The following is a 17364-nucleotide window of genomic DNA, read 5'->3' as shown; positions in this document are numbered from 1 at the left end:
CCTCTCTTTCCTCAGCCTGAAATGACTTAATATACTTTAAGAGCTGGGATAGGACATTTGTCTAGACTGTTAACACAGTTCTCTTTCTGGTTGTTCGTTTAGTAGGCATACTTTATTTAAAATGTGTCATTTTGCTCAGAGAAGTTCATCATGTACATGTGTGTTGTCCTGAGGTGGGATTCTTGTCCTTTGCCTGCTTTTCTCTCAGGGCTTCTGAATGGGTCGCCCATGGGAAACTAAAACAACAGAAGCAAGCAATGGCAAAGACCACAGTAGCAGCAGCACAGCCCCAAGTTTGAACTCGCTCCCACTGCTCTGTCCACATCCAGCTCCTGATGTTGCTTCCCTTGTGTGCAGTGTGAGATTATAGGATGCAAACTCTAAGCTTCCATTAGCCTGGAGGCTCCCATATCCCCCACCCTCCACCTGCATGTACACGTGCTCAGCTACCTGCACGCTCACCAATATGTGCACGCACACTGTATCCCATCATGCTCCTGGAAACGAAGGTTTAAAAGTGATTTCTAGAGATGTCAGAGAGAGTCCCTGCAGAGGGTGGGCAGCTCACCAACTCAGTTCAGTAAGGCTATGTTATATCCAAGTGATGTGAAGGAGGGAATGAGTCCATATATCATTCAATAAATAGACGTTGATTAGCTCTGTGTAGGAAATGGCTACTGAAAAGCTACTTCAGATCCTGATATTGATCTGCCAGTTTATCTTGCTTTTGTGAGATAGAATCATTTTCAATCCTTTGCATTTTGTGCAAAGTTGCAAAGGACTGTTTGAAAAGATTATTAAAGTTTAACCTTGCTCTAAAATGCGGAATGCTGAGCATCCACTGTACAGTTAATTCCCCAATCACTTGTGAGAGGTTGTTCAATATTGGGTCGTCTGCTTGTAGCTGGGAATTTAGTCATGTTGAGTTTGGCTTCCCATGCCAGTTAAAAACGACACTAGGGGCCAGCACTGTGGCGCAATTGGTAAAGCTGCCAAAGGCAGTGCTAGCATCCCATATGGGCATCGTTTCGAGTCCCGGCTGCTCCTCTTCCGATCCAGCTCTCTGCTATGGCCTGAGAAAGCACTGGAAGATGGCCCAAGTGCTTGGACCCCTGTGCCCATGTGGGAGACCCAGAAGAAGCTCCTGGCTTCAGATTGGCATAGCTCTGGCCATTGCAGCCATTTGGGGAGTGAACCAGCAGATGGAAGACCTCTCTCTCTCTCTCTGCTTCTCTGTAACTCTGCCTTTCAAATAAATAAATAAATCTTAAAAAAGGACACTAGTCACTACTAGTTAATTGCCTGTTACACAGCAGGCACAGTGTAATGTGCATTTATTATCACCTTGAACCATCCCTAACAATCCTCTAACTTGTGTATTATTACCTTTTTTGTACTGATGAACAATTATAGGTAGTCATAAGAGAATAGTTGAACAATGTGAAGAAAGGCTGTATTTTTCTTAGATAAGACTCAACAAAATATTTAAGAAGTCACTTTTTCATCAGTGAAAATTTATAGAAACTCATCCTATTTGACTAAGTCATTGACAACTGTCAATAATGACTCTCATTTACTGTTGACATTGGTACAGTGGAGTAGATTGATTATTAAGATGTTAATGTAACACGGGGAACTGCATGCAAGATGATTGGTGGAAAACTGCCAATACACGGAAAAGTACAAAAACATCTTTCCTGAGAGAGTGCATGTCTGGGGACAGGCTAAGAATATAAGGACACTTGATTCATGGAAGTGATGATTGTAGTTCAGCCAATCAATGATACCCACAAGAAAACAGGAAAAGGCGACCATCTCTGTGTGACTCATACAGCATTAATATTCTCCCCTAAAAGGTGATACACAGGATATTATTTTATCACCTGTCATTGATGAGTCACCACGAAAACAGATTCAAATAGGAGCAAAACAAATAGCTGATGTTACAGCGGAAAGGAAATAAATTTTAAAGATACTTTTGGGGAGACAGTTACATTAAGCTATTATTGTGGCATTCCTTCAAAATTTAAAACACATTACAAGTTTCCACTGCACAGTCACGTTCAGGCATGGATAACAATTTGTCCTAACAACTCAAGATGGGACTCAAGTTTATGAGACTGTGAAAGCTCTGACAAAGTAACAGCTTCACAGGAAAACATAAAACGAAAGGCCTCCAAAGATGCCTGAAGTTTCTCAACCAGTCATAAATTTTTGTCTTTGGTCAATAAAAATGAATTTTGTTCAATGAAAATATCCCCTCAGAGAAATAACATGTTTTCCAGTGTAACCTTCCCCAACATAGCTTTTCTGCTGTTCTTCAGGAAAAGAAATAAGAAAAAAGCAAAAATCTTCAATGACACCTGCCCCCATCTCTCTCACTCCCCCCACGTCATAATTCTAACCATCAAAATGCTCCAGCTGGTACTGCAATGTCTTCCTCTAGTGTTCCTACAGATTTTGCTTATAAATAGCTGGCCCTCATCTAACACCAGGACCAAGATCCATGCCTGCTGTGCTGACACACTCACTCCTGAAGACCAGACTTGATAAAGCTCTGCAAACGTACTTCCCTAGCAGCAGCCACCTCCTCTTATGAAATCAGATAATCGGCAGCGCCAGTGCTTGGCATATAGCAAGTTTTCAGAATTTGTAATTATCATCCAGAACCTTCAGACTTGAGTACATGTATGATACCATATTCCACCTTTTGACTTGTTTGAGTTCTTTATTATGCTTTCTACTTGGAAATAAGTTGAGTTTTCCCTTAGGTTCTTGAATATGCTCCAGTTAAAGAGGTTGCTTACTACATTGTTTGCATCTGCCCACCTCGTAGCTCCATATAAAGGACATTAACAATATAACAAACAGCAAAAATTCAGCATGATTCATTTGCCCTTCATTGTGTCACACTTTGTAAAAATGATTCGCAGTGGTCTATCCCATTACGGGGGCATAACCATGAGGACATGAGACCCAATGAGGAGACAGCATCCTTAATGCAACCGAGGGCAAAGAAATGTGAAGCTGCTAATAGTGATGCACAATATTAGGATGGACCACCTCAGGTTGTGCTTAGAGGGAAACGTCTACCCAACTGAAAGACATGCGGAGAGGCCATTTTTTTTTTTGCTCAAAATATAAAATATATTAGTGATCTTCAGTTTCTGATCACAGGTGGAAAAAAGTGATTAATTTTTAAAAGAAACCCAAGAGGTTCTAGATAAAAATGCAACAAATATTATTTTAAAGGCCTATGTAAGATCCCAGGAAAATATGGATGGTCTATAATCTGAGAATCCCAAATCAGAAATGTTCCAAAATCCAAACCTTTTTGAGAACTGATATAATACCATGAGTGGAAAATTCCACACCTGACCTCACATGACTGATTACAATCAAAACACAAGTGGACTTAAAGCATCATTTAAAGTTACCTTCAGGCTATGTGTGTAGGATGTATATGAAACTTAAATGAATTTATGTTGAGAACTGGGTTCCATATCCAAGATATCTCATTATGTATATGCAAATATTGCAAAGTCTGAAAAAAAAAATCCGAAATCCTTCTGGTCCCAAGCATTTTGAATCAGGGATATTCAACCTGGAATGAAAGCTCTGGAGCCTAAAGACTTAGTGAGTTAAGAAAAGTCAACTTCCCCAGAGAATTTTTGATCTCTGCTACTTTTGGTTTTAAATGTTGCTGCAGGGAAAAGGGCAAAGCCACCAACACTGGAAAGGTGGGGTGGGTAACAGATACACGCAGAAAGCTGGGTACTTCCTGGTGTTGACTCAGAGAGGAATGAGACCAGACAAGAATTCAACGGCAGAGGAGGTGACAGGAGCTTGCGTGACTTGTAGGCCCTCACAAATGGAATCGTTTTAGGACACAAATAGCACACAGAACCATAGGGAATGAACAGACTAGAGAACTGGTTATCCAAACCAAAATAAAGCTGTCCTGTGTCACTGAAGCTCCCCAGATTAATTCAGGTTAAATAAGGTTAAATGAAGGGTTAATATGTGCACTTGGCCTGAAAAGACAGGTGTTGCTGCGTCATGCGGAAGACAACCCTCTCATATGCTCTTGGGAGTGGAAACATTAGCATCACTACTTTGGAATGCAAGTTTATCATTATCTATTAGAGCTGAAAAGACATTTATTCTAAAGAATCAGAATAATTATAATCCTAGCTACTTACTCTAAAAATTTACTTCATATGTATATTTACAATCTACAAGAATATCCAGAATAGCATTATTTGGTTCACAAAATTTATAAACAAACATCCAACACCTGGATGCATTTACTTTCTACTGATGTGTAACAAATCACCACATATTTAGCAGCTTCAAGTGACACTCATTGAACACCTCATGGTCTCTGTAGGTCAGAAGTGTGGGCATGGTCTGGCTGTGTTCTCTGCTTGGCGCCTCTGAAGACTGAAATCAAGGCTTTAGTGGGAACTTCACTCTCACCTGGAGCTTGGGGTCGTTTTTTAACCATATCTGGTTTGGAAGAATGTAGTTCCTCGTGGTTGTAGGACTGAGGGCTCTGACTTCTTGATGGCTGCCAATTAGGGGTGTCTCACACCCCCCGAGGTCACTCTCAGTCCTTGCCATGTAGGTATCTCACAGTGTGGCCACTCATTCCTTCAAAGCCAACAGAAGATCCTCTCTCACTTCAAATCTCCCTCCAGGGCCTCTGATTAAGTCAGGTCCACCCAAGATAACCTTTTCATCAACTCAACATTAAAAGATGAGCAACCTGCTCACAGGAGTCAAATCCCATCACATTCACAAGTCCTACTATATCCAGTGTGAGGGCATTCTGCAAGGTGTGTACACTAAAGACAGGTGTGGCAGGATCATCTTAGAATTCATCTACTATAGAGGAGACTAAATTGTGTATTGGGCATATGTGTTTCGTTTTAGCATTGACAATGAATGAAATATATCTATGTGTACTCATATAGGTAAATCTTACAATGTTGAGCAATAAAAGTGAGAAGTAGGGCAACCTGAGCCATTTAAAACAAATTTAAATTATGCAAAAATATATCCTTTTCAGTTGGTGTTTATATAAACATTAAAAACATAAAGAATGCATCCTAATATTGTCAACATCCAATTTGGAAAAACAGTTCTGTATGGCAGAAAGCGAGAAGAGAGTGGTGAGAAATCAGGCACCCAGGACTTCAGGTTCAGTGCTAACTGTGCTTAGTAAGCTGGGTGTGGCCACGAGAACGTATTTTATTAATCTTTGTCTTTTTGTATGTCTGAAATATTTCAGGAAAAAATTAAAACACAGAAAACCAGACAAAAAATACCAAAGGTGTTGGCTGTATTAATTCAACTAATACTTTCCATGAAGAAATAATTCTTGGATTTATTAAAAATGTAATCAACTCTCCTGTCTGGTAAATAAAAAAAAATTAAGGAGCAGGTTGTTCCTTCAAATTTCTGAGTAATTCTTTCCATACAACTAAAAGCAGGAAAGCTTGATTACTCATTTGGTGGTGAGAAGCAGCAAATAAATTAATTTGTAATTAAGTGTTTTATAGCATTTATTTTTTCTATTGTATAATTACTTTTTTGGACATGAGTTTAGAAGTGAAAATTCAATAGAGCAAGTAATTAGATTTAGGGAATGCAAATTAAGAAAGGCTATATCAAATAAACAATTCTTAAATATTTTTTATTATGGAGGTGAGTATATTACTTGTTAAATAAAAGCTATCCTCTTTTGAGTAACTCCCAAACAAATGAGGTCTGTTATTTTAGAATATAGAAGGAATTGGAAAGAATAAAGATATTGAGTTGATAAAGATGTATAGTGAATTTTAGTGCATTTATTTCAATAACTCCAAGGCAGCTGCTTTATATAATAAATGGAGGGAAAATGGTAAAATCCTAACAGGACTGCTCCTCAGAGTTCATCATACTACTATGGTGTTAATGTGAAGTTGTACATCTTTTGATAATTGTATATAGCCCTTGGCTATCTTCCAGCTGGACTATGGTCTTTTAATTTTTTTGTTGAACTATTATTTTGTGGAGCATTAAGCCTTAGATGATAATGTAAATTAAAATGTTGGCCAGCGCTGTGGCATAGCAGGTAAAGCTGCCGCTTGCAGTGCCAGCATCCCATATAGGTTCAAGTCCCGGCTGCTCCACTTCTGATCCAGCTCTCTGCTATGGCCTGGGAAAGCAGTAGAAGAAGGCCCAAGTCCTCGGGGCCCCTGTACCTGCGTGGGGCACCCAGAAGCAGCTCCTGGCTCCTGGCTTGGATTGGCACAGCTTCAGACGTTGTGGCCAATTGAGGAGTGAACCAGTGGATGGAAGACCTCTCTCTCTCTCTGCCTCTCTGTAACTCTGCCTTTCAAATAAATAAATCTTTAAAAAATGTTATCTTGCAAAATAATAAATCAAATACTAAGCTTAAAAATTCTTTTGTTAGGGGAAAACATGCCATCTATTTTTCTGGTTTTGTTAGCTTTTGTTTATGCCATCTGTTTTACAATCTTGAGTGGCCTATTCCTTCATGAAAAGCTCATCTAAACTGTGCTCATAATATCATCCGGTCATCCCAATAAAATCTCTCTACTGGATGATGGCTCACAGCAGGACTTGATCTTGCTTGTCACTCCTCTTTAGACACATGCTTCTCTGTTTGGTCCACACTGGCATAGAAAGTGACTGTCTTGAGAAGACAAAGCTGTTTTACTAAATTATATCAATACATAAAAATCAAAGCCTGCCTTCTCTGTCTAATGGGATTAAGTGCTAATGTCTCCCCTTCCCCTACTTACTGATCCCATGGCACACTGTTAAGGTCTTTGGGAGATTTAACACATGTTTAGTGCCTCCAACCTCAAAAACACTGGGGCAGAAATGTCAATGATGTGTGACAGCAAGTGGCCAGTGTCGTACAAACAGGGGAGCAGAAATCCTCACCTCATCTACTCCATGCCTGACAGTGAGCTGGCTGCTGTGCAGGGAGCCATCTAAGCATTGTGGGGAGGAGCTGAGGACCAAACACTTTTGTACAAGGAATTGAATTCCAGCCCTCTTTCAATCACATGTGAATTTACACACCCTGCTTGTATAGGGCACATTGGGGCTGCAGAGATGAGGGGAGAGGGAAGAGCAGAGAAATCTTGCGCAAGTTCTCTCTGCTTCTGACTATTATAGTGTTTACTATGGCTATCTTTCCAACACCTACTTCCTCCCAAATGATTAAACTAAGCCAGTCATTATCATTGTTGTCATTTTGCCAGGGTGACAATGCTACCACATCCTGCCAATGATGCATGGAGCAAGTTTGCTAGTCGGGCAAAGAGGATAAACTGGGAAAGGTGTTCTTGCCCCTACGGAGGTGGCCTGGAAAGAGGACCCACCGAATCCTCTAGATAGCATCACGAAGCCTGGACACGATACATCCCTTTTGCTAACACATAGAGAAAGCAACTCTATTGGATTACTAGGGCTGTGGTAATCAAGGACCACTCAGAGTGGTTTAGAACAGAAACTCATTATTTAAAGATCAGAAGTCTGAGATGAAGGTGTTTGAAGGGCCATACTTTCTCTGATAGCACAAGAGAAAAATCTCCCTTTGGGGCTTTTAGCTTGGGTATTTATCAGACTTGCTTGGTGTTCCCTGGCTCATAGATGCCAGCCCAATCACATGCATGGCCATCTCCCAGTCTGTCTTCACTTATCATCTTCCCCCTGTGCATGCCTGCCTCTGTCGAAATGACACCTTTTCCTAAGATTCCCAAGTCATATTGTGCACCTGAGAAACTCATTTTAATGTCATTATACTATACAGTTACATTTTGAAGTACTGGTGGTTAAGATTCCAACATGGGGCTGACACTGTGGCATAGCAGGTTAAGCCTGTGCCTGTGGTGCCGGCATCCCACATGGGCACCGGCTTGAGTCCTGGTTGCTCCATTTCTGACCCAGCTCCCTGTTAATGGCCCGGAAAAGCAGAAGATGGCCCAAGTGCTTGGGCCCCTGCACGCACGTTGAAGACCCGGTAGAAGCTCCTGGCTCCTGGTTTTGGATCAGCCCAGCTCCAGCCATTACGGCCATCTGGGGAGTGAACCAGCGGATGGAAGACCTCTGTGTTCCTTTTGCTCTCTGTAACTCTGCCTCTCAAATAAATAATTTTTAAAAAATATTTCAACATATCTTTTTGGGGGAACACTATGCATTCCAAAAGAGACCTGCCTTACTGAAACCTACCTAATCTCTTTAATTTTGGGGGATAAATCTTATTGTTTAAGCCAGTTGGAGCCACGTATCTTGGACAAAATCATGTAGGCTTTTTTGATGGGATAAAGACAATGACAGGGAGGATATTAGGTGTCCTGCAGGAGTGAGCAACTAAGGAAAGAGAGGGCTGGTGCACTGAGCCAGCTGCTTTGTGGAAGGATCATAGACGTCAGTTTGGGCTCAGTGTCATTATTCACTCTTCAAAGACCTACGCACTATCCACTTGTGGCAAGGATTGTACTAAACACTGAGGATTCAATGAGCAAGACAGACACCTTGTCTGCCTTTAAAGGTAGTGTTGGGGGAAATATGAGCCTGAAGAGAGGAAAAAGTGGCCGGCACCATGGCTCACTAGGCTAATCCTCCACCTGCGGCGCTGGGATCCCAGGTTCTAGTCCCGGTTGGGACGCTGGATTCTGTCCCAGTTGCTCCTCTTCCAGTCCAGCTCTCTGCTGTGACCTGGGAGTGCAGTGGAGGATGGCCCAGGTCCTTGGGCCCTGCACCCGCATGGGAGACCAGGAGGAAGCACCTGGCTCCTGGCTTCAGATCAGTGCAGTGCGCCGGGCACAGCACGCTGGGCACAACGCACCAGCCGTAGTGGCCACTTGGGGGGTGAGCCAATGGAAAAAGGAAAACCTTTCTCTCTGTCGCTGTCTAACTCTGCCTGTCCAAAAAAATAAATAAATAAATAAAAAGGAAAAAAGTATCAGAGAAGGAAAAAAGATATTGAAAAGGATATTCTAATCAAATCTGTCTGTTCTTTGCCTGAAGGGAATGGAGAACTTGGAAACATTTTAAACAGGAGAGCACCATGAGACAATTCACTTTTTAGAGGCGTCATTCTTACTGTAGATAGAGGTTGCACTGAATCACGATAGAGGAAGGGAGACCGATGGTGAGAGAGAATGTTGGTCTGAGCTAGGGTGGTGGCCCTGAGGGTGGCTTGACTATAAGGATGGAAGATGTGAAAGATGTAACACTGCTAAGACTCAAAGATTACCTGGATGGGGGAAAGGGGGGACAGCAGATGAGAGGGGAATTGGAGGCAGGGGAGATTCCTTATAAAGCTTCTTAAAAAGCAACTAAGTAAATGCTGGTACTTTGCTTTACAATAAGGAACACTGACAGAGCAGTGGTTTGTTTTGGGAAAATGGTGAGTTTAGTTTTGAATATAACTTGCTGAGATGCTTAGGAGGCATCCAAATAGATTTAAATGTTTAGAGCTCATGAGATTTACCTGGGCTAAATATGTAGGCATGGAGATCAGTTATTTGTTGCATCTTGATTTATCCATGTTACATATTATATTCTGATTTTTTTATATAGTAGATGAGGTTTCAAGCTTTCTCGTATCACATCAGCACTTCTGAACTCCTTTCCACATTTTCCCCACAAGAGCAGTCAGGATTGACATTATTGTGACTGTGGAAATCACATTCAACACTGAGATAAGTTGAGTTTAGGATTGTGGCTTATTTCCAGTCGAGGTGAACATTCTATTTGCGAGAGTTAATAATTCCTTATTTCCACTTGATTAGTTCTCTATTATTTTTGAAATGCCCCTACATATCTGTCAATCTCTATTTGTCCAAGGCCAATATAGTGCATAATCTATTGGTCACATTTTCACATTTTGTTTTTTCAAGGAGTCCTTCTGGGAGAGTTCCCTCCTCTGGGTAACAACTGGACTGACTCTGGTCCTATGTATCCAGTGTCACCTGGAATGTGCTATCTAATTTAGTAGGACACGGAGCATCAGGTGCAGCTGAGGTCCTGACGATTTCCTGACGCCACCCACAGGCTGTGTTCCAACAATGTTATTGCCTCATTCACCTTCTTAATTTCATTAGGCCCCACAGAACTAGTTTGTGACAAGCTCTTCCAGAAACCATTCTTTCTGGTTATTTATTGACAAACATTTTTATTCTGGACACTCAGTATTTCCTGAGTAGCCAACCACTTTGCAGTGTGTCTGCCAGGGCCCACATGACCTTCCTGGGTAACAGCTGGAAGAAGCCGTAGATTCTGCCTTCAAGCCCTCAGCCTCCGGTTCACCATCTCTAACAGGTGCTATTAGTTATCATATTAGGCAAATATTACCATTTTAAAAACAAGTGAAGCTCAAATTCAATATCACCAGTGACTACTTAGTCAACAGTGCTTAAGTGTGACTCTAAAATCTACACGTTTCCCCATTAAAACAAGAAGGGAGATGAAAAATATTAAAGAAATGAACTAAATGGGAAATTGATGGTTCCTTAGACTGCATTGGCGTATAAACACTTGGGTGAAATTTTGATAGGATTTTCTGATTCCCTTCCAATGGGGGTAATTTCAGGGCCTCATTTCCCTTGAAGATCCTTCTACCTATTGGTATTGCAGGGGTACCTGGGTCTTCCACATGCGAGTCCCTCAGAGGGTCACTTTGTATGCCCGGGCTGCGGCTCTGTCTGCCTCTCTGGAGTCTCCCGGAGTCTGGATGGGGAAATCGCCCTCACATGTCTGTTACGTCCTCCCAGAGTTTCAAAGTAGGGTGCTGGAGTCCAAGATCCTAATCAAACCTGCTTTAATTGTATGTCTAGTTCTAGTTTCATAGACAGCCTGCATCCACTCATGGCTGAGTCAAGATCCCACCGGAGAAACTGCCATAGGAAATTCACCTCGCCAGCAGCAACACGGAGCCCGCCTTCCACTCCAGGCTCTTTCTGCCCCTGCCCGAGTCCTCCCGTCTGCAGGGTGAGTGCTCTCCCCAAGTCTCACAAACATTTCCGCATTTTCTTTTCCTGCATCATTCCGCAGCCCTATACAAGTTGCTGGTAGCCAGCCTCTGGGATGACCAGACTCAAGAGAATATCAACACGTTTTCATTTCACTGGGGATATATGTCTTTCTCTTATAGAACATGTGTTCTCCTCATGTGCTGTGCTTTGACTAAGACTATAATTAGCCGATTGACATTGAGCACTCAACCACAAGCTAAAAATGGAATTGTGCTCAAGTGAGGCAAGGGAGACCCTCAGATGGGGGCCTGAGCAGAAATCTAGCATCGGGAAACAACTACCAGTCGCTGGCACTTGATTTGATTAGGGATGGTAATGACTTTTTTGTCAATGTCATCTTGAACATTTCTTGCAAAATTTCTTTTCTTTTTTTTTTCAGAGATTGAACTTTCATTACGTTCATGTGCAAAGAAAAGTCTACACCATCCAGCTACTTCACATGGTCGGCTTGTCAACCTTGTCAGCTGCTGAATCAGTGATTAGGGGCCTTGTCAGCACTCGGCTGCTTTTGTTAGGATGGTCAGAGTAATCAGGCAGAAAGGCAAAATTGAGTAATTGGAGATCAGAAAATGTAATGCTACTTGATTACTATTATGGCTGGAAATGAGAGCAAATCTACAGGGACGAAGTCAGGGCTAAGCTACAAAGCAGCCTTGTCTTTTATGTGGCTGATACTATCACCAACTCCCAAATGTATTAAATAGGGTGTAATCCAGCCTTTTAAAAAAATGCTTCTTGGGCCAGTTGTATTGTTTTGGGTATTATTCAAGACTCACAATGCAGGAGAAAAATACCATTTTTAACCTCTATTTTGGAGGTTGAAAACAATGGAAGCTTTAAGAATAACTTGTTCAGGGTGACACAGCTAAGAAGGTGATGGAGCAGAGATGCGATCCAGCCTTGTATGACACAAGTGCACACTCATAACAGCAGTGGTTTTCATACAGGCCCTTTGTTCACAACTCTGAACTTAAAAACATTCTGAAAATTCTCAAAGGATTTTTTTTTTTTTTACTTTGGCAGTTTATTGAACTACAAAATCTAATCTGATCTGAAAATTTATTTATCCCTCCTTGACTAAAGGGAGAGGTTTTGCTACTGAACATTAATCTGTTGATCACATAATACGATTTCAAACAGTGCTGAGCTGGGGTATTATACCGTTTTAATATCTAGAACATTCTGAACCCTGAAAGCCAACTGGCTCAAAGAGGTTTTGGGTAAGAGACACAGGCCAGTGAGATGAAAAGGGAAGACATGGGAAAAGACGAGGATCTGATATCAGGATAAGACTGTACATAAAGAAGGGCACTGAGGTTCTATTGTTCCTCATTTAGCTTCCTGGTGCCTAGAACAGTTGTTGACTCTTGGGCCTTCATGAATGTGTGCCAAATCCAACTGGACTAAAAGATGGACCATGGTAACGACAGTCTCGGTGTGTGCGAGATGGCTACTGCTGTTTTTTTTTATTTGCCCAGTGGGGGCAGGCTAGGAGAAGGGGGGCTTAATTACTTGCAACTCTCCTGCCCTGCAGAGCGAGCTGACCACCCTAGCCTGTTGAGACAGCTCAAGGGCAACACCACCCTGTGAGTGAGCCTTTAGAACCAACCGTAGGCAATCTGAACGCTTGGCCTGGCCAGTATCCAGGGGACTCCCCTGGGATAAGGAAACAGCACTCCTCATGCCAGCCTTGGTGCAGGCCAGGGCCTTGCAGCATCCTGGCAGTCAGCCGTAATCACAGACTCAGACCCCCGCCAGCCCTGCTTCTATGCTTGCCCAGCCAGGTGCTTCCACTGGGAGGGCCCCTTGCATGGCCGGACACAGCTGGGGCAGCTCCTCCCTACTCTGCCTCAGCACTTTGCCACTCCTGGCCCCTACACTTTTCTTCCTTGGCTCTTCACAGCCACACAAGTGCAATTGCCTCAGTGCAGGAGTGCCCAGCAAGGAAATAATCCCCCCACCCACTCCAATATTCACTCATCTGCTGATACTCAGTGGGAAACACAGCACTGGGGAGCCAGATCTAGAATTGCCTCTCACACCCAAGGTCACAGAAAGTGAGCAGAGTTCGGTCACGACTTTCAGTTTCGCTTGTCTTACCCACTCCCACATCTGACAGTTCAGCACCCGAGGCCAGTCATTGTCCCAGTGACCGGACACTGCCTTCTTCCATCTCCTCAGAATCTTAGGGCATAGTTCCTTGACCTCATAGGTCTTTAACCTCCCCCTCTGCTTGCTCTCTCTCATCAGCACTGCAGCGCCATCACACCTGCACGCAACTTCAGGTCCTTGGCCTCCTCTCCTCCTCTTACCCTTGATGGTTCTTTTAATTCCAGAACAAGAAATGGCTCACCTGAGACTGTCAGCGCTTGCTGTCCTCAGCCTGGAACACTGCTCCCTTACATTTCAGTTGTTTGTGCCAACTGTTCTTTGGTAACTGCCTGTTGCAACAACCCTTCCTGGACTTCTCCATTCCTGGTCATGGCCCCGCCTCTGGGTTCCCAGGGAGCCTTGCGCCTACCTTCATCATGGGTTGCAGAGCCTCATGTGCCTCAGCTGAGGATTTCTGGAGGCTCACTCTATTGTGTTTGTGTCTCCAGGCTCACCAGAATTGCCTGGCTCTACATAGGCTAAACCCAACAAATGCTTAGGGAAGCACTGTAGAAAAATCTGCATTATAAAAAGGAGGGATTTCCACATAGGCAGCTAAAGTAACAAATCTAGTAAATACTGTATATTAGTCTTTGTGGTAGGAGTACAGACCTGCTTGCTCTCAAAGCTTCACTTAAAAAAAAAAAGTGTTGTATGTTGTTTTTACCCCGAATTTCTCTTCCTGTATAATATTTAAACTTTTGGTGAAAACATATACAGTATTTTTCTTGGTCATTACAGTTGTTTACATTTCTAAGTTCACTTGGAGTTAAATTTCTGGATCGTCTGGTTGGGGGCTGTTTCTTTTACATGTGTACCACTTATACATTGATTGATTATTAGCCAAGTGAATTCTGATGAGACTGTAGAAGGCTTACAGATACTCTAATGACATGTTAAAGCTGAAGAGTCTATGAATTTTTATCATATTGGAAATTAAAAGTTTTCTTCTAGATTATGCCTAATATAAAAATGCATGAACTGTAAAACAGATTTAATATTAATTCGGACAAAGACAAAACAGAAACTTTAAACTTCTTCCCTATTTAACTGATAGGTGCTAACAATCTTACTTCCATTTTTATTGGTTTAAGTACCTAATTCTACTAGGCTAATTCTAGAATTTTAGAATTGATGAATAATCTGAATTTCAGTGCTGAAAATGTACTCGAACATCTGCACCCCAAATAAGACAACTTTAAATACTGAAATTTATATCAAGGTATCAAAAATATGACCATAGTTTGAAACACTGCTCAGGTGAAGTTATGTTGATTCAGATCTGGCTGAAGAGCCCATGAGAGAATTTTAGGCATGGAAAGCCAAGACACTGTGGCCAAAAAAAGAGGACCTAAATGAAAGATCTCTGCGAGTGAGATCCCAGTGGAAAGAATGGGGCCATCAAAGAAGGAGGTACCTTTCTCTGAAGGGAGGAGAGAACTTCCACTTTGACTATGACCCTGTCGGAATAAGATCGAAGTCGGCGAACCCAAGAGGCTTCCATAGCCTTGGCAACTCATGACCAGAGCCTAGGGAGATTACTGACGCCATAAACAAGAGTGTCAAATTGTTAAGTCAACAACAGGAGTCACTGTGGGATCTCTGTCCTTAATGTGTTGTCCAATGTGAATTAACGCTATAACTAGTACTCAAACAATATTTTACACTTTATGTTCTGTGTGGGTGCAAACTGATGAAATCTTTACTTAATATATACTAAATCTTTATATACTTCTGTATATAAAGATAAATGAAAATGAATCTTGATGTGAATGGAATGGGAGAGGGAGCGGGAGATGGGAGGGGTGCGAGTGGGAGGGAAGTTATGGTGTGGGGGGGAAGCCATTGTAATCCATAAACTGTACTTTGGAAATTTATATTTACTAAATAAAAGTTAAAAAAAAGAAGTTATGTTGATGTTAATCATTATTACCAAAGTAAGAATAATGAAGAAACAAGTGCACTTTTACTCTTACCCTTGGGAAAGTTGTGAATCTGTCCAGCTCTTCCACAAAGCAGAACATCTGCAAACTAATTGCTGACATCACAATCAGGAGACTGGCAGTAAACACAACCAGACTCCCAAGCTTTTTTCCGGGACCGAATATCTTGTATACAAAGTCTTCTAGTGCAGGTGAAATCTTAATGAGTCGAACCACCCGAAGAACCTTTCACAGGAGAGAAACCATACACACTTGATGATGCGTTTACACTGAATCTTAAAAAGTTCACACAAAAATAGAAATGTCACACACTATAAAAATCATACCTTTTCATTTGAGCATCTAGAGACTACACATAACAATACGATAACTGAGATAACAGTCTGACTCAGTGTTGGTTGTATTGCAAGAATAAATTTCAAATGTTGAAATGGAGGGAAATGGTTTTTATCATATTATGTCATCACTCAAAATGGTATCAACTAATTAGCATATATTATTGAAACAAAATTGATGTTTTTCTAATGTTCAAATATGTAATAAAATATTTTAATTTATATTCATTGTCTCATAAATTTAATTTTTCTAGGCATTTTTTTTACATATTTATAAAGAATAGAAAAAGTTCTATCAAAAGTAAAAATAAAGTCTTGTAGCTGACACTGATATTCCACCAAACACTTCCTCTTTCTTCCTTTAAATAGTGGAAAGTCTTGACTTCTGGCTTAGCAAGTGGCTAAATCTAGGGCTTTGCACTGCACATACAGCCATGTGTCTCCTGTGAATGAGGCTCAAACCTATGGCATGTGAAGGAACTGATTTTTGCAACTTCTGGTAGCTTTCCCTGGAGACACTTTTTATACATTCCTTTGGTCGGGACATGGAAACATTTGGAGTGGCCCTTTGGACCAGAAATAGAAGTTTGTATACGACAGGACAGATCCAGAACAACAGCTGGGTACAAAATGACCAATGAAACAGAGCCACCTAGATTTCTACCAACTGGTGCAAAGAAGCACACTTCTATATTAGGTAAATATAGTATTTTGGATCATTACAACACATGCTTATTATCTATACCATAGATAGAAATGTATAGGTACATTATAAATGTAACAAATATATATTTATGCACGTATATATTTTGCAAAAATTTTCACCCACAATTCATTCATTCACTCATTCATTTAGAAAATAATGATTGATGATTGGTTCTAAGCACAGGTTGGGACATGTATTACTCAATGGTTATTACTAAAAAGGGACCAGAATACAAAGACACACTCTTAAGGGCATATCTAAATGATTAAAAAATATACATTGAGTTTAAGTAAAAGGCAGAGTAGGTAGGATGGAAAAATACCGTTTTAAAAGAGGTTTACCCAGGAGGTCATCTGTTTCTTTTCAAGTGTTTCTAAGAAATATAAACACTGCCAATCAAAGTGTAACACATTACTGCTTATAAGATAAACTTCAAATCTGGAGGTATTAAAAAAGGAAATTGTGTCCTTCCATAAATTAAACATGGTATGTAGGATGGTAGGCTGAGATGATTCCATATCAAGAAGAGGTTAAGCTGTCTGTGAAAGATGAATATTATACTTGGAATACAGCAAGGAACAGGAAATATGTTTAAGAAACTAGATTTTCAGTTTTACATATATAAAATGGCATGTGTTTGCTTTTGCTTTTCAAAAGTCCCTAGTTTCCTACTCTCCCAGATTTTTCTCTGGCAAATCACTCCTCCTCCACTTAGTCCATGCGGTCCTGGAGGGACTCCCCAGACCCCATGATCCAGGGTCAGCCAGTGCACTCAGAGGGACCCGAGTCACCCTCGGGTCTTACGCTGGACACGTCTAAGAAGAAGTCTGTTGGGTTTCATTCCTGGTAGGTACTGCTGGACTCATCATGTAAGCTTAGGCTTCTGGGAGCATCATGGAGAAGGGCAGCTTGAGAAAGAAGCTGACAGCCCTTCACTCAGCCCAACTTCCAAAGTGACCACTGCAGCTGAGGGGATGGCCAAGTAGGGTCAGCAACATTGCAGGCAGAACTGTAAATTTCTTGTTAGAGATGCCACCTGCCTTTACCTGGCCAGCTCTCCTCCCAGGCCAGCCAAGTAATGAAAGTCAACAGAGTGCCTTCCCCTAGGAGGTTCACACCTCCCTTAGGATATACCCCATGTGAAGAGATAGATAGGTCTGGGCCTCTGA

At 41.6% G+C, this 17364-nt stretch overlaps 1 protein-coding gene across 2 annotated transcripts in view; it reads right to left on the bottom strand.

Moving 5' to 3' along the window:
- Positions 1-17364, bottom strand: part of NALCN (sodium leak channel, non-selective) — a 375909-nt gene that overhangs the window by 159226 nt on the left and 199319 nt on the right. For both annotated transcript variants that reach the window (XM_062193965.1, XM_062193966.1), the window contains exon 13: positions 15188-15379. In XM_062193965.1, coding sequence (XP_062049949.1) covers positions 15188-15379 — 192 coding nt within the window. The remainder of the gene's footprint in view (positions 1-15187; positions 15380-17364) is intronic.

The sequence above is a fragment of the Lepus europaeus genome, chromosome 6 (assembly GCF_033115175.1).
Source record: "Lepus europaeus isolate LE1 chromosome 6, mLepTim1.pri, whole genome shotgun sequence".
In the NCBI taxonomy this organism is placed as follows: domain Eukaryota; kingdom Metazoa; phylum Chordata; class Mammalia; order Lagomorpha; family Leporidae; genus Lepus; species Lepus europaeus.
This window is presented reverse-complemented; position numbering and strand designations above follow the sequence as displayed.